We start from the raw sequence: 27,985 nt of genomic DNA, 5'->3' as shown, positions 1-27,985 counted from the left end.
GAATAAACAGTTAACTAAGGTTTAAAAAAATCAGTTCTTATGTTATTTACAAATTTAAGAGTAGACCCCGACCCGAGAGGGCGCTGTTCGTGACGTCAATCGAGGCAGACTTTGCCTGTAATGCGTAGAGTAAACACAATTGCAAAGTACATGTCGGACCAAGTCGTGAGTTTGTACGTTTGAAAAAAAAATTGTTCTTTTCCGGCAATGCCGACCAGGTGTATTGCTGCTGAATGCAGAAATACACTTTTTGAAATGTACCAACTCACGACTTGGACGTACATGTACTTTGCACGTGTGTTTACTATACGCATTGCAGGCAAAGTCTGCCTCGATTGACGTCACAAAAGGGGTAGGCGGAGTCAGCCCCCAAACAACTTTATATATTTTTTAAAGGAACACGTTGCCTTCGGGCTGCGCTTTGTTGGGCGTTTTTGGGCTATGACAAGCGTTTGATGTAAAATGATTACGGTTGGAAAGATGTTAAAAAAGTAGAATATAATGATCTACACAAACATGCCTTAGAATTGCTTCACTTTTGTTAACTTTCTCGAAACAAAACGCTCCGCCATTTATGGGGGTCAAGATTTTGACTCCCATAAATGGCCGCCAATATCACTAGTCTTATTTCCAGTCGCAGCCGTTGAACTATACGACTGAGCATTTATTAAAACCCATTTGTATCTATCTCTTCCTCCATGGTTACTCCAACAACAACAAAACAGTTCATGAACAAAAATAAAAGGGCCTACGTTGAATTAACTTTTTATTAATCTATCTAAGCAGCAAGTTCAGCCCACGTCCCGGGGCCGAGCGGCTGCCGTCCAGCGGGCCATCATCCCCCGCGGCCAGACCTCCCCAGACGCAGTGAACTCCCCGTTCTTGCTCGTACGATGTAGGATTTTAGCGGGGCCAGTCTAGTAATGCGAACACTTTGTACACGAAAGAATGTCTAGTACCCGTATACTAACTAGCGAGTGGAGTTGAAAATGGACGTGTCATGACCTCCCACACCAAAACTCTGCTAGAGAATTCATCCTCTCGATAAAACATCTGCTCAGACATGTCAGAGGCGTTTACCGTGTTTACCGCGTAAGTATAGTATGCAATTGCGAGTCACATAGGCCTATACCCCACAGTTCGTTTTTAGATACAAAATTACAGGGACTTTACTTCTCTGTCCTTTCTCTATGCTGTTTGCATGTACGTATGTAGAGTCACAGGGCAACAGGACAGTGGTGTATATTACTAATACTAGTCCATCGCCATAGGATAGATGATGTCACTTGTCTTATTTGCCAACATGATCCTTTCTTCGGGGTATACATTCATTATTTTATAAAATAATGTTTATGTCTATTATGGGGATGTAATTCCTTGACCTTGGTCTTGGACAGTACTATTTGAGGTAGCTCCTGTTTACATTGCTCAGAATCATTTGACAGCAAAATTTACGGTGCGATGCATCTGAACAGGGAGCACATACTGCAAATGGTAGTTGGCAAGGAAAGCTAAAATAAATTAATACTCTTGTCCACAAAAATGAAGCTTCCATAGGTCCTTTTCAAAACCACGGCATCGGCTATGGATTCGGCTTCAAACTCCGTCCCCTTGTCTGAATCCCTACGCAAAGCACGCTCAGTTTTGTTCAAACATCTGCCGGGCCAAGCTAGCCCTAGCTGAATCCAAAGCCAAAGCCGTGGTTTCGAAAAGGGCCATAGTCTAGAAGAACTCTTTTCAAAAATTACAAAACAAAATCAGAAACGGGGAACAATTTTATTATTTTGTAACATTTTTGTATTGATACTTGATTCCCAGGTCACAGTGAAAGTTGGGTGGCGATGTGATTATTGAAGCCGGTATGGACAAGAAAGAGTACACGTACATCAAAGAAGTTTTCCAAGCACGGTTAGATGACAACCAGCTTCTTCGCAGGACAGGAAAACTCTGCTAATTAGGCCTGGGCGACCAGTGAAAATTACTAATCGACTAGTCGCACCTCCATCCAATAATTGCGACTACGACACTAGTCGCAACAAAATTTTAATTATCACGATGCACTGTGGCAATGTGTGCCACAAGCACAATATAGTCTAATTCAAGCGGAAAAGATTGAAGATTTGTGTCACTGATGTCTGACTGTGTTCTGTAAGTAAATTATGTTGTCATGAATAGTCATGAGCGACTAAATTGGTTCACCAAACAGGTAGACGCAATTTTGTTTAAACTATTTTTGTAGCACGTTTAACCGAATAGTTGAAAACAATAGTCGCGACTCGACTCAGGATTCAATAGTTGGAGTGCGACACTAGTCGCCCAAGCTTACCGCTAATGGTGCAAGGATAGCCTCTACCCGCAGCCGCCATCACCCCCCCCCTCCCAATACCACCACCACCACTACTACCAACAGAAGAACTTGTAGCAAAACACAAATCCAGATTTTCCACTTCTTAAATTTAATTTCCATGTAACTTTCCACAATTTGGCTACAAAATTGTCTGTACAGGTGTGCATAAGATATAAGGTCAGTGCATTATTAGCATTATTGGCAAGTTCTAGAGTTTGTATGTAATCAAAGAGAATCTTTGTCACAAATTAATAGGAACTTTATAAAAAAATATGGACAATTTATTGAATGTTTTTACAATTCACAGCAGTACACGATGTATTTGCAAACATTAATTAAATTTGTCCTTTGCCAAAGAACACTATAGTCCCATGCAGTATCCTTGGTAATAGTTGGTGTATCTCCTCAATATTTTAGCATACAATAATAAACCTGTGACAATTTGGGCTAAATTTGGCAATATACATGTAAGCTGCAAGAAACAGTGAAAGAAAAACACCATTGCAGTATAGAAACAAGTCCTTTGACATGCCTCTCATCATGTAGACTTTATCAAGTGAGTTTTATGATCACAAATTAGTAATTACCAACATCTAAGGTATTAAGTCCCTTTAGAGAGACCAATGCCTTAGATCAAGTGATTTGGTTGTAAAATGCATATGGTTAGAAAGGATGTTTTAAAAGTAGAATAGAATGATCAACACAAGTATGACTTGAAATTCGGTGGTTTTCCTTTAAAACTTTTACTTATTCGAACTAACATGGTCTGCTAGTCAACAATATGACTAGTTCTAAAACATCATTCTGACCATGCATTTCATAACAGGCATGTGGTTGAAATCAAAATATACTTGCAAGGGTTAAGGTTAAAAATTTGAAATGGCACTGTGTTTATCAAACTTGTTGCATCTATGATCCATGTCTCTTTATGAATACAGAATAAAGATATTTCAGATAAATTTATTTGAATACAGATTCTTTATGTTTTTGTATTTGTTGTTCTAGTGTGTTTTTTGTTACAAAATATCGAAATCTCAAATAAATAATACAATAAATATGATGATTGTATAAACAATTGGCCATGTACTTCAAATTAAACTTAATCATATTATGTCGTTGTGATGAAAACAAACTCTGCTCACATCACATTCAATGATTTGTTGACATAAGTAATGTGCAAAAGAAAATAATAAGTTGAAATATTGACATTATGTGTTAATTTAGGAATAAGAATCTACTTGTTGAAAACAGGAAATATTGCCATTTGTAAAACCTGTTTTGCATAAATCATGTGTACATGAAAGTTGAAACTATCTGGAAATATATCCCTGATTTTACAAACAGTAACTAGGTAGTGTTACTCTATTTCCAGTACCATTCTGACACAACACATGTTGTCTGTGAAGGCTGGCTGGGTGGCAAAGTCGTTTGTTGTGTACATCATGCTCCCCTGGTGTACATGTCATTCCTGTGATGTCGTGCCAACTCTAATGGTGGTCCAGAACAAGGTGCCTCAAGATCTTTTCAAATATAAACACAAACATTTTTGAAACAATTAACAAAATAAAAATTGGTTATTTGTACATGTATATGGAATATAAAACCCATGCACTTGATGTTGATTCATTAAAGTGACATTTTTGCAAATATTACCTACCTGCAGCCGATTTCACGAAACTTTACGCAACTGCGTGAGTCCACTTGCGCAATTTTAATGGCGCAAGTTGCTTCATAAACGTTGCACAAGTGGACTTACGCAGTTGCGTAAAGTTTTGTGAAATCGGCTGCTGGTCAAAGACATGATGTTATTCAAATTTGGGATGTGGCTGTTCAGTGTAAAGTTTTTTGGTAATGCAACGTTGGCGAAGGAGGCCGTTTACAAGTAACTACAATGAATGAAAGCTTAAATTTGTGTTTCCTTATAAAATGTGTGTTTACACATTTACTTTGTTTTTCCTTTTTTTTTTTGGGGGGGGGTGGACAGATCAAAATATCATATAACAAAACTGGACTGCTTTGACAGTACATGTGTATATTGTTATACATGCACATGCCATTGACAGTATGAAATAATCAGTCTCTTACTGCCAAGTTTGAGAAGCATTCATCCGGGCTTTGTTTGCAGCGTGACCTCTCCTGTTGTGTTGGCATCTCCCTACAGTTGGTACAAACACACCAGCTTGGTTGGGTTTGATGAGGTCTCCAAGATGTTTACGCCAAGTCCTGGCATCTGCTCACATAGTACCTTCAACAAGAAATTCATAACCATTGATATAACTTATTAGTTCTCGACAATTTTATTTTTTATTGTTTGAAAGGTCACACTTCTTTGAAAGAATTCGGGTTGACTTGGGTACGAGTTGACTTGGGTACAATATTTTGGGTAAACTGTTAAAAATATACAAAAACATTTAATAAATCTGTACTATTTAGTATTTTTAAAATGTATTTCTACAATTTTTACAAAAGTCCTCCCCTTCCCAGCTGCCAGCCAGATAAACGACTCTTTTAATTGTAGCATCAAAGTAAATTAGGGTAAATTATGCCAAGTCATTAGGACGCTGGACACTCGATTCAAATCCCCACCCCCATCTATGCACCGAGTGAATAGATCTACAAAATTACATGTAAACTAGTCATAGTACATGTACATTTATGTACTCTCACAACTCAGTGCTGCGGCTGTCATAGCTGTGAATTTACGTGTCATGTCCACAATAATAACTAACAATAACATTGCATTGGGTATAAACAATCACGGTCCGTTCACTATCTCTCGTCGGCTAGTCCATGTCCCACTACATTATTCTTACCCTGATTGGCGAGGTGTCCGTTCCTTCTTTTTGGACGTGTCTTCAATCATCTCTTTGCGTAGAGCAATGAGCTGAATCTGTGTTTTTCGGCGATCCATTTTGACAGCAAAATGGTGTGTTTACATTTCACACAACGTCGTCTGGTAGAGAACGGTATGTTACCTCGTGTTCTTCTGGTAGGTTTACCAGGCTATTGGCTACGGCGCCAGCCTAACTGCTGTGCATCGCGCATAAACGGACGATCGTTTTGACGGCTTGAAAAACGTATATATTTCGCGGGCCGTGTTTCGGGGTCAGAGGTCAGTGTTTGTTTTTTTTAATTGCCATTCACTAATTACAACACATTAAATGTGTTTTATTGCAAGAACAACTCTTAATAAGTATAAGGAACACCCTCAAACGTGAAATTTTGTGAAATCTGAAGGCAACGTGTTCCTTTAAACATATAAATCGTGACAAACAAGTACTAAAAAATTGGTTTATTGTTCGTAAGCATATACTCTTATGTTTGAAAGAAAAACAATTATATTTCCAGGTGACTTTAAACCATAGAGCAATGCAGATACCAAATGACCCACTGCATATGACGTCACATTCCCAAACAGTGCCTTCACTGGGGATACAGACGAACAATAGTTGTTCTTTGTGCATAGACAAGTACGATTGACATCAACGTCACCTATTATATCACTGTTAAAACAGTGTTTAGAATTTCAACAAAGCATCCGTTTTATAACCTAAAACATGTTTAGGTTCTTGTGTGTTTGATGCTAAAGAATGAGCAGGTGTCAAAATGGTAAACATGTCACTTATAATTTTATGAAGTATTTGGGTACAAACTGCTAAAAAGATTTAAAACAAAATGTTTACAAATCCTCACATATTATTGATGTTAATAAATAGTTTGATGATTGTGTGATCCGAGACTAACGAGGAGACTTAGTCATACTTGCATCTGACGTCACACTCTTTCAACAACGCCCTTAGACTGTGGCAATTCTTATTCTTATTCTTTATTTGGCCAATAAACAAATACAAATACAAGCAGACAATATGTCAAATAGATAATTATAAGTACATGTACAAAAGTAAATACAAAGCAAGAAAAACAATAAGGGCACAGGAAATTATAAAACAACCCTAATGTGATGGCCAGGATCAACAAAAGTATAATTAAACACTGTAGCTCGAAAGCCTGTTAATCCAGTCACATAGGGAAGCAAACACACTATATAAAATACTCTCTTTGGAAAATAATAATAAATAGAAATAAATATTAATATAAATAATCTGTTTACACAAAGTACAAATTAAAATAACAAAACCAAAACCAGAAATTAGACAAGCAAATAGCAAATAAATAAATAAACAAATAAATAGTTAATTAAAACAAATAAATAAAAAGTATTAACAAATGAATGAATATATAATTAGAAAAGTACATGTAAAAAAGAGATTAAGCAACAAATAATTCAATGAAGGGATGGATTTAACAAAAAATAGGTCAATCAACAAAAAAGTTAATCTTAAAGCAATCACCTTTTCCACTTAAACTCTTACATCAATAAACAGATGATTAAATATGAATAAAGCAATCAAAACAACAAAACAACAAAACATTAACGAAAATTCAATATATGGCTAAACAAATAGGTGAATCAGTAAATGAATAAGTAACAAAAAATAAAATAACACGCAACGGAAATGAGCTCTTTTCCAACATAAATATATCCAAAAAAATAAATAATGGATTAATAAACATAAATAAATAAAAATAAATAGATAAGTATATCAAACAATCAAACAATCAATTAATAAATAAAGTAGTAAATAAATAAATAAATAAATAAATAAATAAATAAACAAATAAATAAATAAACAAATAAATAAATGATTAAACAAATAAAAAACAAAATTTATATAAACAAGATGAAAGGAAAATAAACGGATCTAAAAACAAAACAAAAACAAAACTAGTAGGTTTGTTGGGATTGAAGGTCATGGTAGTAAATAGATAATTTGTTACAAAAAACATTCAAAGTATCCAGGATAAGTGAGTCTTTTAAGTATGACGGCAAGTTGCTCCATAACCGAGGAAATGAATGAATTGGCGTATACTTAAGAGCTTGAGTTCTGGCATAGTGATGGTGAAATGTGGTCAAGTCTAAATGGCGGGTGTTGATTATAGTGTTACACTTTATGGCATCACAGTCAATAAGTCCAAACAAAGACTTAATGGTGAAAACAATGATGTGCTGCTGTCTCCTGTAAGGAAGGCTCATCCAGTTGAGTGATTTTAACCGTTCCTCATAAGACATGTCACCTCGCCGTTGCTTCATGCACATTCTGCTTGCCCTACGTTGTACCCCTTCTAACTTCGCTGATAAAGTGGCAGTGTATGGGTACCAGGCTGGTAATCCATACTGTAAGATAGGCAGAACTAGCGATATGTAAAGGCACCGAAGAGCATGTGAAGATGACCCACCAGCAATCTGCCAAATGAAACCAAGAGTTTTGTTTGCTTTTGATACAATAGTATTGACATGATCGTTCCAGTTCAACTTGTTGTTAACAGTTATCCCGAGGTATTTATATGAAGATACGACACCAAGAGCACTACCTTGGAGTGTGTAAAGAGGAAGATGCTCGTCATTAGGAGTTTTGCAGCGAGACATATGCATCACTTTTGATTTCTCTTTGTTGATCCTCATACCATTTTCTGTGCTCCATTGATTGAGCATAGAAAGGTCAGACTGAAGAGATTGTTCATCAGCTGGAGTTTTGATTGGCCGGTAAATGAGGGTGTCATCAGCAAAAAGAAGAGAGGTTGCAGATAGGTTTTTCGAGATGTCACTTATGAAAAGGTTGAAGAGAAGCGGACCGAGGACACTTCCCTGAGGAACTCCAGATGCTACTGGTGCCCAAGAAGAGACGCTTCCACGGTAGGTAACTCGTTGTTGTCGATTAGTGAGAAAGGACTTCAGCCAGTTCCACATGGGGCCACGAATGTTAAAGTTACGAGCCAGCTTGTTAAGAAGAATGTGGTGAGGCATGAGGTCGAAAGCCTTGCTGAAGTCTAGGAAGATGATGTCAAGTCGAGGTGGATGAGGCTTGTCGAGAATACTTGCCCAGTCATGAGTTGCATTGATGAGTTGGGTAACACATGATTTCTTAGCTGTGAAACCATGCTGCTTCTCATTAACCAGACATAAAGAGTTCACATGGTTATTAATATTTTCTGCTATTGCTCTTTCCAATACCTTGCAAACTACTGATGTTAATGCAACGGGTCGATAGTTACTAACGCAGTTGCGACTGCCGGCCTTGAATACTGGGGTGATTTGTGAGAGTTTCCAAACCTTAGGAACGGAGCCTTTCATAAGAGATAAATTCATCACTCTCAGTAATGGTGGTACAAGTGGGGTCTTTGCAGCTCGAAGAATTGATGATGAGATTGTGTCTGGACCAGGTGCCTTGTGAGATGACAATGAAGATAGGGCCTTAGTCAACCATTCAAAGGTAACTGTAAATTCAGGCAGCTCGGGTATTGGCAGGGAACATGACGGAGGGGTCTCTGTGCATGTTACAGCTGGAGAATGGACAGAGGTGAAAAAGTCATTAAATGTACATTGGACGATAGCTCATCTTTGTCAGTCCGCATCAGTCCGCATTTCACTTAAAACGGTCGATTTACCTACGGACAGTCTACCCGCAGGTCACCACATTTCTTTTCCTTTTATCTGGAACTTATTCATCGTTTTTCGTGCGTGACCCCTGTGTGAATATATAATTACTATAATTAAGGGCTTCTGAAATTCAGTCTTGTTCGGCCTTGTCTGAAAAGTATTGACAGAAAATATGTAGCAGTCCATTGAAATGAAGAGCATATCTCGTTTTGTATGAAAAAAATCGGTGTAGTTCGAATTTTAAAAGGAGAAATTTGTAAGTAAAAAATGGCTTCACAAAGAAAGAATCAAGTAACAAAAACACGGCAAGTTTACCTGTTATGAATGTCGGCAACAGTCCCCAATTAGTATATATGGGTAGATTAATTCATATTCTTCCCGGAAATGTTAAAGCGAGACCGGATCGTAGCTATAGTCCAGTCAGGATACAGCGATTTCCACCGGTAGTCCAAAACTCCCGGTAAGAAAAAAAATCAACCATTAAACAGCATGGTTTTCCTGCACGGTGATTGGCTGACGATGACATCATCCATTGATGTGGCAGCTTGCTGCTTTGTGCCCCGACCGCCAAGCCGGCGTTAGTCAATACGAAAAGTGCCTGTCTACTATGAGCTGAATGAGGGTCAGCTCATAGTAGACAGACACTTTTGTAGTTAAGTGTTGTGCTCAGGGACACAGGTGTCATGACCGGGATTCGAACCTGAGCTTGAGTTCGGTGCTGTTATCCGCTCACCCACGACATCCTACTGAAGTCCAAGTGGAAAAAGGCCCGTAACTGTGGGAAACACTTCGCAACACAAGAGACAATGGGTCGTATGAATAAAAAGTAGTACTTACTTTTACTTGAAAATTTCAAGTATTTACTACCATCCATATGAATAAAAGGAAGTAAAAACTGTTACTTAAAAGTATTTACTAAAATGCTAAAAGTATCTACTTTTACCAAAAAGTAAGTTCTTTTAATTTTAGCACTTACTTACTTCCATATGAATAAAACGGAGAATATACTACAAAATGCAAGTAAATACTAGTGATTTTTCAAGGTAGCTCCAGAGCTACCTTGGGCACAGAAGTAAAGGCTCGTCCGAAGAAATGGCAGTGTTTATGAATGTTCCTCACAGGATAAATGTTTTAGTCCAAAGGAAAGACATCATTGAAATATTAAATAGACACATACACAGTGTTTCACAACATAAACAATACACACAAACTCAAACTGCTTTTAATCAAACTTGTTTAACTTTGCTGAGGATAAAATAAAACCGTTTGTAAAAAAAAAGGTTTTGTATCGTTGCAGTAACCTTTTAAAAAGATATAAAGAATTTTTCCAACTTAGAATTTTTTCAACTCAGAAATGAATGCCTCGATCATTAATGCTTATTGTTCATAAAATCAGAAGAAGTAATTTTTAAACAATTAAATGCATTTCAATAGAATGTTGTTCGTGCTATATTAAAACTTTTAAGTTTAATTTAAATAGCTATGCTCATATCCAGCTCTCATCTTCTCTATACAGCGCTGTCATGCACTCCAAGTTTCAAAAGCATAACAAAAACGTTTTTATTCTGTGTGTCCAGATGAGTCGTCTTCATCAAAATGTTGTCAGAATAAAAACCTCATGGCTGACTTGAAGGTTTCTATTTTTTCTATTAAATCAAATGCTGCTTTGGCTGTGTGTGTGAGCGCGTACGTAGACGTGAATGGGAGTTGTAATACAAAGGAAACCTTTTGTTAAGATCCATTCAGCCATGGTATATCAGAAGTGTTTACTCCAAAGCTTCAAGTGAATACTTTGCAGTAAAAGAATAGGTTTATTCATACGGAATTCAGAAGATGCTTTTACTGAATGCTTCTACTTGGAAGTTTATGCTTTTACTTTTTGCTAGTACTTGTCAGTAAATACTACTTTTTATTCATACGACCCATTATTCTAGGAACGATCAATGTCACCAGAAAAAATTTGAATGAGATCAGGTTTTCTTCTCTTCTGCATGCGAGATTGCTTGAATTTGATGCTGGTTAAATGCCTTTGTGTTGCCTTAAGATCATTCTTAGATCTTTATAAAATCCAGCCCTTGATGGTTCATGATTCTTGATCTGTTTTTTGATTCAGAGATGACACTATTGAGTTGTTGGTGGACTCCACATTGGCACTGTATGTGAAGTATGTACGGTCCTGGGCTGGCTATCAACATTACACTAGACAGATTCCTGGGGGTCAAGACCTTGCCAAAGACCTACAAGACAAGTGAGTCCCTATTCAGCTAGACTTGTGGACAAGTCTTTAATGGTCTGCCGCGGTGAGATAGTCGAATTGTGGCGGTGCTCTCGCGAGGTCACTGCTCTCGCGCGAACTGCCGGTTGCAAACTTCTACTCCCCATTAAATGGGACCGTAGTCGTGAGAGCAGTAGCCTCGTGGGGCCAGAAGTCTCGTGAGAATATCACGGGGATCGATTCGGAATAGAGTCGGAATTAGGCTATCACCGCGAGAGACATTTAACGACGTGTCCACAAGTCTATTTTTCAGCCGAAGTTACCTTTATCAACGTCATCGTAATGAATCACCGTTTGGTTTGTAATGAACTTTTGATTGTTCCCTTTTTAAATTTTGTGAAATAACTGTTGGCATCTGAATTTTATTTTTTACGAACAATTATTTTTGTTTGAAACTTGCGCATAACAAAATATGATTAAATAAGTGTTATTATTATTACAAATTTGAGTACTCTACATTTGATTTCAAGTCTGAGATCGAAGTTATTTTTCTGCATCAGCTACGCAAAACGCGGCCCTTACTTGCGATCTGGTGGACATTAATTCAAAAGAGTCTGTTTCAGGTAATACCGTATTGGCTATCGTCACACAGGTATACTAAAATCTTCAATCACAGATCACAAGTCTGGGGGGTACCCCTTTCCCCCATATTTCCTTCTTCCGTGACAGAAAGAAGTTTGTGGTGTTGTGTCTCACGACTCATGTTAATTAAAACTTCATGTAACCTTGTCATTAGCATCCAGAAATGTGTTGCCCGAGATGCAACTTGAGCACAGACTGCCAAATGGATTCTTAACTAAACCATGTCCGATATGTGAATGCCGGTGTGTCCCGCCCCCCCCCTGATGTTCCCATTCTGTTGCATTTCTGCCTCTTGTACAGAAGTAACATCTCCCCCCCCCCCCACCTCCCACTTTCAAATCCTCAGCCTCTGAAGCATTCTTGATGAGATTTAAAGAACACAATGAACACATAATTATTATGAGGGTGCAAATCACAATCGAGCACCAAAAGTGTATTTTATTCAGTTGTATCGACCTTTGCGTACAAATCTTCGCTCAAATGCAGATCCATTTCGCCTTACTTTTCCCATGACTCATAATAAGGCGGGAGATCGAACATTCACTGTTTCAGCAGCTAAAGAGTGGAATGAACTTCCCTCCTATATTAAATCTGCTGAAACAGTGAATGTGTTTAAGAAGATTCTCAAAACCTACCTCTTTCCTAATTGATTGTTTTTTGTTCTATTGTTGTTTGTTTGTATAATGTTTAATTTATTGCTCTTTGTAAACGCTGTGATATGATTTTACCATGAATAGCGTACCTAAATGCTTAATAATAATAATAATAATAATAATAATAATAATAATAATAATAATAATAATAATAATAATAATAATAATAATAATAATAATAATAATAATAATAATAATAATAATAATAATAATAATAATAATAATAATAATAATAATAATAATAATAATAATAATAATAATAATAATAATAGTGATAGTGATAATGATAATGATAATGATAATGATAATGATAATGATAATGATAATAATAGTGATAGTGATAATGATAATGATAATGATAATGATAATGATAATGATAATGATAATGATAATGATAATGATAATGATAATGATAATGATAATGATAATGATAATGATAATGATAATGATAATGATAATGATAATGATAATGATAATGATAATGATAATGATAATGATAATGATAATGATAATGATAATGATAATGATAATGATAATGATAATGATAATAACTAATGATAAAAATAATGATAATAATAATGATAATAATTATTAATAATAATAATAACAATAACAATAACAATAACAATAACAATAACAATAACAATAACAATAACAATAACAATAACAATAACAATAACAATAACAATAACAATAACAATAACAATAACAATAACAATAACAATAACAATAACAATAACAATAACAATAACAATAACAATAACAATAACAATAACAATAACAATAACAATAACAATAACAATAACAATAACAATAACAATAACAATAACAATAACAATAACAATAACAATAACAATAACAATAACAATAACAATAACAATAACAATAACAATAACAATAACAATAACAATAACAATAACAATAACAATAACAATAACAATAACAATAACAATAACAATAACAATAACAATAACAATAACAATAACAATAACAATAACAATAACAATAACAATAACAATAACAATAACAATAACAATAACAATAACAATAACAATAACAATAACAATAACAATAACAATAACAATAACAATAACAATAACAATAACAATAACAATAACAATAACAATAACAATAACAATAATAATAATAATAATTCAAAATGTGGCAGGAGAGACCCCCCCCCCCCTCACAAGGGTATCCTGTGTCCCCTCTTTCCTAGAACGCCCTCTGTTGAATCCTTGTCCTCTAGCTAATGTTAATTTACCATGGGGGAGAGAGAGTCTCCGAGAGGCACCTTTATCTATGACATCGCCGACTCAAACCCCTGTTTCAAAGACAAAGGAACGTATTTATTTTGTTCTTCGATCTTCGTTTCTACTTGCTTGTATAGATTGATGGACATCATGGGCTTAGATGGTTCTCCAGAGGGCGCTAACATAAAGCTGAAACTGCCAGTTACTCTTCTTCTTGGAAGAAAACCAAATCCCTGAGTCAACACCAGCCAGTATCCAAGTCAGTATCCAAGTTGTATACATCAAAAGAAAACACATTACATTATTGAGCTCAAACTTTAAGACGGTGATGGGAGCAATGGTTATACTATACTCAAATTTAACACTTATGCCATTGATAGATGCACAAAATGTGTGCGTTGAGCATTTAATGCTCAACACCTCGGTCTTCATTGTTACCAAACAAATTTTAAGCCGTCTTTCCGTTGGACTTTTTTTTGGGGGGGGGGGGGTACCGCGACTGTTCTTTACAGTGAACAAATTAAATCCAATTGGGACGCCTGGTAAACCTCGACCTAGAGGCTGGGCAAGTCTATTGATCGTTTTGATCAAGATGATACATTGGCTCTCCTTTAGGTGCTGACTTCAAATGCTATGTTCTTAAAGGCACTGGTGACTATTTGCAATCACTCAAAATAATTGTAAGCATAAAGACTTACTTGTTAACGAGCAACGGAGGGCCGTTGATAATATCAAACATTGTGAGACGGCTGCCTCTGAAGAAACTCAGTTTTTGAGAAAGAAATAGTTCCCCTCTCAAATAATAAAATGCTTCAACTGAAACTTTTTATTATGCATCTGACCAGGGTGTTTTTTCTTTCATTATTCTCTTGCAAATTGATGACCATTAAGCCCATTAAAATAATATTTGAATTGAATTCGAGACCTCAGCTGAGGTCTCGAATTCAAGCATCTGAAAACACACAACTTGTGCAAAGAGGGTGTTTTTCTTCTCTCACAACCACGACGCCCAATATTGAGTTCAACATTTTCGCAGGTTTGTTATTTTACGCATGTTGAGATACACAAAGACTGTCTTTGACAATAACCAAAGCTGTCCGGTGTCTTTAATCAGAAAGTATCTTACAATCGGTCTTAAGGGAGGGAGGATTTTTTAGTATGTTAGTGCTAGTGGTTTTAATTAATGTTTAATTAATTTTGTTTAGTTCCTGCTTCATGGTTTTAAAAGATGTTTTTGGTTCTGTTTTTCTTTTCTTTTTTTTTAAAGTCCTTTCGTTTGTAGAGCCGTGGGAGGAACTTTTAGTTTTTCAGTAATTTGCATGTTTGCGCCGCTTGTTTTTAATTGTAATGTTTAATTGACCCGGTTCCTGCTTCATGGTTATATTAGATGTTCTTTGGTTCCAGTTTTAATTTGGATTGAGGGGGGGGGGCGATTACAAGTCCTTTGGAAGTTGCTGAGGATGGACCTGTTACTGTTGTGTGGTTTTTTTTTATTGTATGTTTAATTTTGTTTTATTTTTGCCTTAGCTCCTGCTTCATTGTTTTAAAAGATGTTCTCTGTACCAGTTTTATTTTGGCTTTCGAGGGTTTTTAGTCTATTCGTGTTTGGCTATGTTTTTTTTTTAAATTGTGATATTGTTGTCGCTTTCTCCTGTTGCTTTGGTGTCTTGTGGGTGCCGTTTGGCAATAATCTGGATTTGCTTTTGTTTCAATGTTTTCTAATGTGTGATTTTTAAGCGTTTAAGTGCAATCTCCTATATATAATTATATTGTTATCGTTGGTAGGGGTCTGGTTTTACACATCTCTAGATAATAGTTTGTATTCTGGTGTATAGTCTTGACAGCCCATGTCCAACTTTCATTGTGTATGTCTAAAGATTTAAAATAAAAAATATAAATAAACGGGCAGCTAATGTTGGTACCAACGTGAAGAGATGGTGATCGAGCCGTGACAATTGTGTCCTTAAAGTCACCTGGAAATAGAATTTTTCTTTCTTTCAAACATAAGAGTATATGCTTACGAACAATAAAACAATTTTTTTAGTAATTGTTTGTCACGATTTATATGTTTAAAAAATATATAAAGTTGTTTGGGGGGCTGACTCCGCCTACCCCTTTTGTGACGTCAATCGAGGCAGACTTTGCCTGCAATGCGTATAGTAAACATACGTGCAAAGTACATGTACGTCCAAGTCGTGAGTTGGTACGTTTCAAAAAGTGTTTTTCTGCATTCAGCAGCAATACATCTGGTCGGCATTGCCGGAAAAAAAACGTACAAACTCACGACTTGGTCCGTACATGTACTTTGCAATTGTGTTTACTCTACGCATTACAGGCAAAGTCTGCCTCGATTGACGTCACGAACAGCGCCCTCTCGGGTCGGGGTCTACTCTAAAATTTGTAAATAACATAAGAACTGATTTTGTAAAACCTTAGTTAACTGTTTATTCACATTCCACTCATCAAAACATATATTAGTGACAAAAGCTTTATTTTGAAAAAATACCACTTCCAGGTGACTTTAAGCAAGACACTTAACCATTGCTTCGTGTCCTTCGGACGGGACGTAAAGCCGTTGGTCCCATGTGTTGTGTAACGCATGTGTATATATTCAGTACATTTATTTCAATGCTGTCATACAAAACAATAATACAATAGCGTACATTTATGTCAAAATTAAAACGAGCAATATCGTATGAGGTATGATTAGGTACACAATACTTCAAAAATAAAAATAAACAAGCAGTATTTAAAGACAACATTTAGGTGTAAGGTTAAGCAAAATGCTTTTGTGCCCTAACCTATTGACAGACAAACATGATACCAAGGAATACAAACAAAGACAAAGACAAGGGACAACGTGGTCAGACGATAGGTGTAGGCCTACAAACAGCACAAAGGCGAGTCATCATGAAATGGACTCGCACTATTAAAGTCATGAATTATAGGGTTATAAGGAGTAAGCATTTGAGTAGTAGTTTTTGTAGTTTTTTCGAAAATACAGATAGAGTGATTGCCGATTAAATTGTACATAAATTTGCCTAATATCAATGATGGTAAAAATCAGAGAACAAAACAATGCAACAGTATGAAGAAAAAAAAAAAAATAAAACGACATCTCGCTTTCGTGAAGTAAGACGCCGATTACTACTAGTGTACCAAAGTATTCTCTATTTGAGAGACAAAACAGACACACAGGTATACACAAGCTGACAGCTGAGACCAAACAAAGCAAACGATTAAACAGAACAACATTAGATTTTGATGGCATTACAGATAAGTATCTAGCAAGTAGTGTCTAAGTTTTCTTGAAAATGTACTGATTGTAGAAGGTTGCTTAAAATGTATGGGAAGACTATTCCAATATTCTACTCCTTGTTTCACAAAGCTATTTTTATGAATTGAAGTTCTATTGTGATTGACATACAGATCCCCCTTCAATGCTTTACGAGTACCATAGGAATGTATTGATGAAGCTAAAGTAAACATTTCATTAAAGCTATTAGGTAACAGGCGGTATTTGTTCTTGAACATGAATTTACCCAAGTTCAGACGATACAGGTCATTAAATTTGAGCACTTTAAGTTCGGCAAATATAGGAGCTGAATGAGAAAGATAATTGGCCTTTGTAATAATTCTAACGGCTTTCTATTGCAATAGTAAAAGTTTGTTACATAGTGCCTTTCCGTGACCCCAGGATAATATTGCGTAATTTAAATATGAAAGAATGAATGCATTGTATAAAGTTAACAAAATCTTTTGCGGTAGAAAATATTTCAATCTATTCATAATACCAAAATTTTTTGAGATTTTGGTGGTTAAAACATCTATGTGTTTTTTCCAGGACAAGTTCTCATCAATATTAATACCTAAGAATTTACAACTCTTTCTTTGGTTGAGAGCACTGCCATTTAAACAGAGGGGTACATGGCGCACATATTTTCTTTGCCTAGCACAGAAAATGATATAGTTTGTTTTCAGAACATTAATTGACAGTTTATTTGCTAGAAGCCAGTTACATGTATAAAGAACCAGTACACTTAAAAAAAAAGAGAAGGGGTTGGTCCGGTGTTCCTGGCTGTGGCTGCTTTATGCACCGTAGCACATTGTAAACCCTTATTACGTGCTAAATAATTGGGTCTCATAATGCATCACTGCAATAACCTATCTCCCTGAAAGTTTGTTTATACTCAGCGCCTTGAGTACCTTGTTTGGTAGATAGGTGCGCTTAAGCCAGTGTATAGGAAACACGAATGTTTTGACAAACAATGCCCTGCCGAGATTAATCTCATTCTTGAGAAAATGCCTGGACAACATTTATTTTGTTTTAGCCATCATGAGTGATCCTTACAATTCCAAAAACAAAAGGCTTCTGAGGAATTCCAAGACGAACCAAGTTTGGAGTTGATACGCTAAATCCTTCTAAAGTTATTACTCAGACAAGTTTTGTTTTGTTTTAGCCGTAATGACCTTTTCATTTGATCAAGGGAGTCCAACAACGACAAGAACGTTAACGATCCTTTTGAAACCAAAAGTAAGAACTGAAATTGGAATCGAGTCATATTTTTAATACAACGCAAAGAATGACAATCATTAGTTTCAATCATGGACTTACACAAAAGGGCAAAAAAAAAATGAAAATCGAATCTTTCGTTAACATGAAGACAGGTGTAAACCAGGGGTTTATTTAGACTTAACTCAAGTCCCTTTCCCGTGCCATCGCCAGAAAACTATTGTTTTTTGATGCTCTGTTTGCTAGTTGGCTATAGTTGGCGCATGGCGCAATATGCTTTAGGAACCTCTCACAGGAGAACGGGACTTGAATAAAGTCTAAGGGTTTATTCAGGTCAGGAGGATTGAATGCCACAATGCGCATGTAAACAAACGTCAACCCTTCCCCAGCACCTATAGATGAGGCGCTTGCGCAGAGCGAAGATACAAACTTGATCCAATTGGCGTATTTGTAATAGTTTGGTTTCGCTTTCAGCGGCGAGTATTCTTGTCCTATAGTTTTTGTTCCAGTACAATGGCTAAATAGATTACTAATAAAAACCGGCAAACTCTTCTCTTTATACTATAAATTGTTTGCATCACGTGAAATTGCTTCACACACGCCCTCAAGGGTGCTTATAAGACAATTTCTTCCTATTGGCCGAGAGCAACGGCAGGTGTGGCGGTTTCAGTCTTCCGCCGTGTTTAGTTTTCGGGGTGACGTAGCCGGACATTTCAGCACGTTGTTCGAACGGTTTTAGCTTTCCGGCGTGTTCAGTTTTCCGGGTGACGTAGTCAGACAAAAATACCGCCGCGAGTACCCTGGCGACTACTGTAGTTCTATCAGTGACCCCAAACTGTTTCTATTACGATTCTTTTCTGTTTAGTCACATTCTTTTGCCCCATCTTTACACCTATTCATGCGTACAACTTTATGCAGGTCACACTGCTTGTGCCACTGGTTAAATGCAGGATAATTTGCTTGGTCTTCACACCAAATTCTCTCATACGAATCACGCGTTCGCCGCTCGTTGTACTCGGGACGCAGCCATGACAGCTACCGGAGAGTAACACGGATGACTCAATACGGCACTAAAAATTGACTACTTTCGCTTGCTGTGCGCAGGCATCACATGACGTCATGTTACCGTATTTGGTCATTCGGAAAACTGAACACGGCGGAAAGTTGAAACCGCCACACCGGGACAGGACTGTTGTGATACATCACGCGATACCCGCGACGCGCACAGCATTCCCTTATAAGGAGTTGTTTACCCGACGGCGGCGGAGGGCCTTACCATTTCATAGCTGGAGGGGTGTTGTGTTGAAAGAAATCATTGAACAATTATAATTTTTGCATTTATTTTTACTTTTTGGCCAAAAGTGTTTATGTTTTTTGACCGAAAAGATATTTATGAATGGGAATCAAAGTGTGTTGAATCGGTTTTCAACTAGTGGATTAAACCCGCCGAGGCCTGGTTCTTAATAATTTACCTCGACTTCGTCTCGGTAAAATTATCAAGAACCAGGCTTGGGTTTAAACCACTAGTTGAAAACCTCTTCACCACACATTGATTCCCTTATTCAAATGCTACAGATTGTGCACTGTATTTCACGACCACTAACATACGGAGGGCACTGGAGGGCCCCGCAATAAGCTTCCATCAAGTAAATGAGCGCCCCGTCAGTATTGGCCTGACTGCCTGGGATAGCCTCCGGTGCCTCATCCACACATACAGCTTGCTGCCTCGCGTGATGGTCATAGTTAGCTGACATGAGGTAACCCTTGTATTCCTTTGTCCAGTTGTCAGGACATTCGTTCTTGGCGGGAAATAACACATGAGTGCCTCGACTGGCGAGACGACACACCGCACACGGCACGTCACGGTCGTGAATAACTCCGGAATTCTCGTGAGAAAATGGGTCAAATGTGTTGACTTGGTATTCCATTCCGTAAAGGAGTGAGTTACCTTGGAATCCATCTCTGTATGAAGCAGGTACATCTGGATCAGTTGGGAGACATAAGAGATCCGAAGTCCCTCCCTTATGTGTATAATGTGCACCAGCACCATAACCTGTCAAGAAAATATACCTCTTGATTTAGCATTGTTGTCATAGTGCAGGACTCCTGAAGAGCTATATGTGAATAATGTAAATAAGTAGTAATACAAGAGATCGACTTTCTGTGACGGTAGCGCTAAAGTTCGATTAAGTTCGAGTAAAACCTACCTTGATACACGAGCTCTGTGCCTGCCTGGTTTGGACAAGCGGTTCTTCCCCACCGAATGTATGTCGGTCCTGAAGAACTACGCCCCTGCCATATCATAGACAAACAAGTTATTTATACTTCACGAAATCTGAGATCCAACATGAAATATTTTGGATTTATAGCTGAGAACCTTATACACACAGACAAGTCAGTTAAAGAGATCTTAACCATTAGTTCCAAATTAAAATGTGGTCTCCAACAAAATAGTCTCAACTATAACTTTTACGTGTGCCTTAGTATGTTTCTTCAAATACTTTGGTTTGTGGCTATAAACGTTATAATGCTGTAAAGTTAATTTTAGCCAATTTGAAGGGACAGTACAACTAAGAAACCATATAATAACAATTTGACCTCTATTTTGGATACTTGTAAACCATTCAGAATTTTGCTCCACTTTGCTATCATAACCAATATGGCTAAAGCTTAAAAGCTTCTTTTGCAATGGATGCACAAAATTGGGCGTGACTGGCAAGTTTATGAAATAAGCATTATAATAATATATATAAAGCTAAAATTGTATATGAAACAAATTGCTATGGGTATTTTTTATTGTAAAAAATTTTGTGTCAATGTAGTTAAACAATAACTTATTACATTGATAGTCTTCGTTTCAGTTGTTTTCCCGCGAGACTTGCATAAACTGCTCTAAAATCAGAGTTGGCCGAGCCCCCAGGCCGCTCGGTTCCCAATTTCGAACTTAGCTCAATAAAGAGAAATAACATGCAAACATTGTTATAAAACACACGATGGCTATAATTGTGCTTAAACTGGTTAGAATTAAGAATTATTAATCAATAGTCAGTTTCACCTTTCCACAAAACCACACAACGCCTTCATTCTATGCAACCATTGAAACCAAACTATAACATTAACACTATTTTTTACAAAATGCAAGTAAAAGGCTTCCACTTTTGCAATCTAACAGTATTGTAACCGACACAACATAAATCAGCGTACCCGATCTAAGACTCTTTTTCAGATGGTACACGGTTGCTCTGATACGCAGACCATATGGCGGCCATTGCGTTGCTTCTTTACGGTGAACCACATAATCGATTCTATCTCCTAATTGAGAAAAGTATCGAAATGTTCTGTGCTAGCCGAGTACGATTACTACAACAGTATAATGTTATTAGCACGCACTTCAAAAGATATCTATTTTTTTGGTCTATTTTTGACTACAGCCTAAAACAAAAAGTAATTGTGGTTACTACAAAGGGATTGTACGAGAATAAGATTTCTTAAAAGAACTTAACATGTGCCCTGCTGCAATTTGAACATGTAAACAAGAAATCAAGTTGTGAAAAACTTAATATAGGTTTTCTCGGTCAATTTGGGAAAATGAGCGGCCAATTTAACCTCCAAGCTATTCTTTTTCGCGCGAAATCGAATGCAACGGAAAAGGGTCATTCGATTTTGTTTTATGATTATTCAAATGAAATGTTGCGTCATTCGACTTAACAAAATAGTTATTCAATTCATCAAAGCAGCATTCAAATTCGCAGACGCTTCATGAGGCGTGTGTGTCACGAAAAAGATGACGATACGCTAAATTGAACAGAGTGCTAAAGGAATTTGACTCAACTCAAAACGAAATTGAATGGCCGAATTCTGAATTTGAAATGCACTAACAATTACTGGAGAGACAGCTTTAATTAAAACGCACGATAATGAAATTGACTGCTGATTTGCCGAATTTGACCGAGAAAACTTATAGATGTTGTGAAAAATTACCTCTTCTCCTTTTGGACCTGGTTCGCCGCGTGGTCCTCTTTCACCATGTTGTCCCACCTCACCACTTGGTCCTTGCTTACCGGGTTGGCCTCGCTCACCAGGAAGTCCTGTCTCACCGGGTGGTCCTGGCTCACCGGGTGATCCTGTCTCACCGGGTTTTCCCGGTCCAATGGGTTGTAATGGACTAGTGGGTTGTCCCGGGTGACAGTCTCTCCCATCCCGTCCAACTTCTCCGTTCTTTCCGTCACGACCGTCTCTGCCATCCTTCCCATCTTTTCCGTCTCGGCAAGTTAACACTGGAGAGTAAAGACCATGAAGTGGGTCTGAAATATAAAATATTAGGGCAAGGATTACATCATTGTAAAGAACAATTCTTTATAACTATGTCAGGACCGGGCTCATTGGACTTTTCAAAAGTGTTTCGTTCCCTCGAAATTATTCAGTTACCTCGAAATAATGTTTCGATTTTTTCCAGAGGAAATTGTACCAAGTTCCTAAAGGATCCAAAAGAGCGCCTCTTCTTTGCAACAGTATAGATTCCGTGCTGTTAGACGGTTGTGATGCATGGACTCTGACTCATAAACTAGAAAAGCAGATAAACGGGTGCTACACAAGGCTCTTTTTCAAAACTGAATGATCTAAACCTCAATTGTGGTCAAGATATGACCAACAATGTCCTATATAATGGGGACCTGCCCAAGCTCTTAACAAAAAGCAGGCAGAGAAGGATGCTTTTTACTAACAAATGATTCAGGAGCAAAAAAAATCCAAAACTTTTCCATTATAGTCCCTTTGCATGGGAAGAGGAAACCTGTCAAACCTGCACTTACCTTCACTGACATGGACACTATGGGGGACAACATAGACTTGACTCGAGTCTCAATCCCTTGTCATCGCCAGAAAACTAGTGTCCTTAACTTAAATTTATTTTTTAACAATACAAATTAGCTGTTATGCTTATTTTAGGTTTGTCAACTCCAGTTTTTCTCATACAGAGGGAAACATTTGTTTAACAAATGGTAAATGTAAAGTCTTCGAAATCAGAAAGCTTTAAACTAAAATCAAACGTTGTTTTTTAATCTTTGCTACTGACGAGTGTCAATGACAACTCTTTAACATACATATTTCTCCTTTAATTCTTACCAGTTTGGGGAGTATGAATACCCGATTGAAACGTCATATTCCCCTCAGCATGGTGCTCAGTTGACATCTGTGGTTCATGATCTCTCCGTATTCGCAGTTGGGCTTTATTCGAAGTCTGACCATTCACTTCGGGAGTACCTTGTTGCACAGTGGCGTCGTTTGTGATGACGTGATTTTCCAAGATAAACAATCGGTCTTCATGTGAAAGTAACTGGTCCTAAATTCAAATTAAACCCACATTTCCCAGATCAACAAACACTAATTTACACTGCTGGCTTATTATTGTTAAATTAGACATTAGGCATGTATGTTGTTTGATTTGGTATATATATATATTTGGAAGCCATATCCCAGAGGCAGCTATCCCAGAGGGAATTAGTCAAAATCTCGTGAGATTTGGATTGAATCTAATTACCGGCATGGTGTCCTAGCTCATCCTCGTCAACCAGTCTGGTTATGTGGCTTGACGAGGCCCAGCGGTTGCAAGCACCGGACTCAACCTGTTATGTTTCTGATTGGCATGTGTGTGGGTTTGAGTCCCGGTCGTGGCACGTGTGTTCTTGAGCAAGATGCCATTAAAGAACTCAAAACACTTATTGTGGAAGAGTAGGAGTTCATCCCAGTGTTTCTGGGTCACATAATGCTCCACTTTTCACAACAGGGTTGCGAGCTACCAGTAATCAAGTTCACTTTTGTTAATTCATTCTTTGGTTTCATGCCAGATATATATAACGTTAACAATATAGGAATGTCTCGTTCCAGAGTATACTTACCTTAACATACTTCAGTTCTTCGTGTACATAGAACAGCATCGACCCAACAATCAGTGATGTTACAGTAAGGTTAAGGAGTGTTCCCGCCAAAAACCAACGCCAACCATTTTTGCTTGAGTTCTTCTTTGACCAGATCAGAGGATTTTCAGGCAAGTTGTTAGAATCCATGTCTCTTTCTTGCTCGCAACAACATAAGGCCCCCGAAGCTGCGTACGAGCCTTTTCTACAACTGACGCAAACTGGAAAAACAAAACCTATGTTCTATGAATAGCAAGGGCAATCAGTCGCGGGGTATGTCACTTGAACTTCGATCATATGTTGTCGATATGCACAAAACACATTAAAGGCAGTGGACAATCAAAATAATTATTAGCATAAATCTTTCTTAGTGACGAGTAATGGGGAGAAGTTGATGGTATAAAACATTATTGTCGAATAAAAATAATGACACACCCTATCATAGTCAACATAGGTCTAAAAAGCGAGTCAAAGTATACTAACGCCAACAGAAAATGTATTTTATTGTATGATCTAGGTACTAGTCATAAACTTGTCGAACAAAATGACAATTACACCCTGTCTTTAATACTAAATATTTGGATCATAGCCAGCATAGGTCTAAAAAGCCAGTCAAAGTCTACTTTATACGCGAACAGAAAATGTCTTCTATTCTATGTGCCTAGGTTTGTCATACACTTAAGTAAGTTTCCACGAATTTGATTTCGAGACCTCAAGTTTAGAACTTGAGGTCTCGAAATCAACCATCTAAACGCACACAACTTCGTGTGACAAGGGTTTTTTTTATTTCATTATTATCTCGCAAGTTCGACGACCAATTGAGCTCATATTTTCACAGGTTTGTTATTTTATGCATATGTTGAGATACACTAACTGTGAAGGATAGTCTTTGACAATTACCAATAGTGTCCACTGCCTTTTATTCTAAATATTGGGAAATCGCTGTATCCTGTCTGGACTAGCTACGATCCGGTCTCGCTTTTAACTTTTCCAGGAAGAATATGACATATTCTTTGCATGTATAATAATACGAGGTTCAAAACCTCAAAAAAAACTCCAAAAACCTCAAAAAACCTGCTTCGACCCCACGGTATCAAGTACTGTTATGTACCTTGCAGATAGTATCTGTGCAGTTCGTGAATTCATAGCGGGCCGGTGCTTGTGTAAAGAGCCTTAAACAAGGCTACATCATGCGGACTCTTTTGGCAAAAAAACACAAGTGTTATTAAAATAACTTGTATAGAATCAATGGATAAGGTACGTTGGGGAGTTGGCAGACCGTGACCGGATACGACTCGCCTCAGTAGCATGTGAAAATGTTATTGTCAATGTCAGGATTGAAAAGCTTTGCTTTTATATTTTTCATCATAAAGCAAGTGAGATATTTGGACGACGCTGTAGTGCGAGCCTAAAGGCCGGTTTATAGTCGGTCGAGCTATGGTCGTGCGGTGGAAATCTTGCGCGCGATCCTAAGACTGAGGCCTAAAAACTGTGTCTTTTTATGAATGCGCGTCAAGATTTCCATCGCGCGACCATCGCGCGACCGACTATAAACCGGCCTTCACCCACGGAGACAGAAATAGACTCTATAGTCAGAGATTATCATTCAACATCTGTTCATAGAATAACATAACAACGTCGTGTGGATCACAGTGGAATCAAATTATGGCAACTAATGGCCAGCCTCGTGTTATTGTGGGTGTTGTTGCGTTCTTGTTCCACGGCTGCATTTCGCTCGATCAGCCTTGACGGTGGCGTTTACTACGAACCGCACTTATCTGCGGCGCGCCTACTATGGCACAGAAAGCGTATTTCCAACGGGTGACGTAGTTGATGAAGGATCGTCAGTTCTTCCTGCTGCAGAACTTGCCTATAGCTCCTCAGGTAACACATTTTCCTGGGTCAATGAAACATTGGAAGGTGAACACAAAGGGGTCAGGTTTGTTATCGCGTAGGATTCTGCACTTGCCTTGAAGTTGGCTGGAAGAGGTTATGATACCATACCACGAGGATATCAACACACCTTTCTAATTCGGAATCCCAATAAGACAGTCCCGTCTTTCCAAAAGACCCATTACGAATACAAAGCAGCGGGGTGGACGAGGCAGTGATAAAGGAGTGGCAGGGTGTACAGATGGAAACTATGGCAGGGCGTTTCCAATGCCTTTCAGAGCTTTGCGGCTACGTCACCAAAAACCTCGACCCCAACCCTTTTATCATGGATGCCGATGATCTTATCGCTTACCCTGGCGTAGTGCTAAGGGCATACTGCAGAGCAACGGGGATACCGTTCAGCATGAAGATGGTCGAATGGGACGACAATGGACAACCGCCCAACGTCAAATGGACCGCATGCATGCCAATCTCGTCTGCAATTCTTCCAGTGTGCATGTTTACCACAGTAACGCAATGAAGAGCCGAGGCTTCACAAAAAGTATCCCGGTCAAACCCAGTTCTCCGATAGATCCATGCGGCGCTATATGATTTTTTTTTGTCAGTAATTTGTGTGATTTTTCATAATGTTATACTTTTAAATTACATCAAATGACAAGGATCTATATGTCAGTTATATAAAACAAATATTGAGTGGCTTTAATTCGTGGAATGGAAGGAATATTATCGCTCGGTAAAATTTTGACTGTTCCATTTCACTCGGCTTCGCCTCGTGAAATGGAACAGTCCCAATTTTACCTTGCGATAATATTCCTCCCATTCCACTCTGAGCCACTCAATATTTGTATACTGTCAACCTCTCCCCATTACTCGTAATCAAGAAAGGTTTTACGATAACAATTATTTTGAGTAATTACCAATAGTGTCCACTGCCTTTAAAGGCACTGGACACTATATTGGTTATTACTCAAATTAATCGTTAGCATAGAAACTTACTTGGTAACGAGCATTGGAGAGCTGTTGATAGTATAACACATTGTGTTGAGAAACGGCTCCCTCTGAAGTAAGGTAGTTTTTGAGAAAGAAGTAATTTCTCAGTAAAATATTTTAATTGATTTCGAGACCTCATCTAAGGTCTCGAAATCAAGCATCTGAAAGCACACAACTTTATGTGACGGGTGTTTTTTCTTCTATTATTATTTCGCAACTTCGACGACCAATTGAGTTCAAGTTTTCACAGGTTTGTTATTTTGTTACCAAGTGAGAAGACTGGTCTTTGGCAATTACCAAAGGCTAGGTGTCCAGTGTCTTTAAATAATTGTAGTTCATTATTCTCTTTTTTGACCAGTATGGAAATAATTGTTGATTGAATTTAATTTAATTTAATTTAATTTAATTTTGTATCAAGGGAAGGGTCGTGTTGTTCAATTGCCGCCTTGTACATAGCCTTGCTCTCAAGGCAGTCGCATTATTCACTCCGAAAAGACGCTAACCGTGCGGAGGCCGCCAGGCCGACACAGCCGACGCGTGCGGATAGTGCATGTGTAGGGGGGGGGGGGGCATCGTGTCGTGCAATGGGGTTACACACATTTTACGCACAGTGTATTCGGAGTGAATAATTCGACTGCCTTGAGCAAGGCTACTTTGTACATAGTTTATCCTCCATTACAAATTCACTTAAAAATCATTTATTGGTCCTTTCCCAGGAAGTCCTCTGGACCAAAAACTGTTTAACATTGTTGCCATGCAAATACCACTACCTTGCTGCGTGTTTTTATTTTCAATATTCATAGTGCTTTTTAAATTGTAAGTAACCAGAATCTCTCTTTTACCAAATTTGTATTTTGTTTATTGCCCATATTATGATGTGCTTTTAGAGTTTACTGCCGTGTGTTAAATGTCCCTAATATCACTTTATATTATCTGTTTCCGAAATTGTGGTATCAGAAGATACTTGCTAGCAATTAACCTTTTTTCGGAAATCCATCTAGGGTGCTTTTTGTTTCGTTTTCTTTCCTATATGCATATGTTTTCGTTTATTCTTTGTATTTTGCA

The 27,985-nt window shown here is 37.6% G+C and overlaps 2 protein-coding genes and 2 long non-coding RNA genes across 5 annotated transcripts in view; 2 read left to right on the top strand and 2 right to left on the bottom strand.

The window, feature by feature from the left end:
• The window catches only part of LOC139943929 (putative methyltransferase DDB_G0268948), a 42,200-nt gene extending 26,416 nt beyond the window's left edge, over positions 1 to 15,784 (top strand). For both annotated transcript variants that reach the window (XM_071940827.1, XM_071940826.1), the window contains exons 6-7: positions 10,960 to 11,094; positions 13,747 to 15,784. In XM_071940827.1, coding sequence (XP_071796928.1) covers positions 10,960 to 11,094; positions 13,747 to 13,846 — 235 coding nt within the window. In that variant the 3' untranslated portion in view covers positions 13,847 to 15,784. The remainder of the gene's footprint in view (positions 1 to 10,959; positions 11,095 to 13,746) is intronic.
• On the top strand, positions 693 to 3,310 carry LOC139944619 (uncharacterized). The gene is made up of 2 exons (XR_011786992.1): positions 693 to 1,092; positions 1,819 to 3,310. It is a non-coding gene; the product is annotated as an uncharacterized lncRNA (long non-coding RNA).
• LOC139944618 (uncharacterized) lies at positions 2,436 to 5,571 on the bottom strand. Its single transcript, XR_011786991.1, has 3 exons — positions 5,161 to 5,571; positions 4,433 to 4,592; positions 2,436 to 3,867 (listed from the first exon to the last, which is right to left on the bottom strand). It is a non-coding gene; the product is annotated as an uncharacterized lncRNA (long non-coding RNA).
• A 2,460-nt stretch (positions 15,785 to 18,244) lies between the features above and the next one.
• LOC139943928 (uncharacterized) lies at positions 18,245 to 24,304 on the bottom strand. The gene is made up of 5 exons (XM_071940823.1): positions 24,020 to 24,304; positions 23,247 to 23,463; positions 22,104 to 22,426; positions 20,330 to 20,414; positions 18,245 to 20,175 (listed from the first exon to the last, which is right to left on the bottom strand). Exons 1-5 carry the CDS (start codon positions 24,185 to 24,187, stop codon positions 19,685 to 19,687), a joined length of 1,284 nt encoding a protein of 427 aa, XP_071796924.1. The 5' UTR covers positions 24,188 to 24,304; the 3' UTR covers positions 18,245 to 19,684.
• Positions 24,305 to 27,985: the final 3,681 nt, after the last annotated feature.

The sequence above is a fragment of the Asterias amurensis genome, chromosome 11 (genome assembly GCF_032118995.1).
Source record: "Asterias amurensis chromosome 11, ASM3211899v1".
Taxonomy (NCBI): domain Eukaryota; kingdom Metazoa; phylum Echinodermata; class Asteroidea; order Forcipulatida; family Asteriidae; genus Asterias; species Asterias amurensis.
This window is presented reverse-complemented; position numbering and strand designations above follow the sequence as displayed.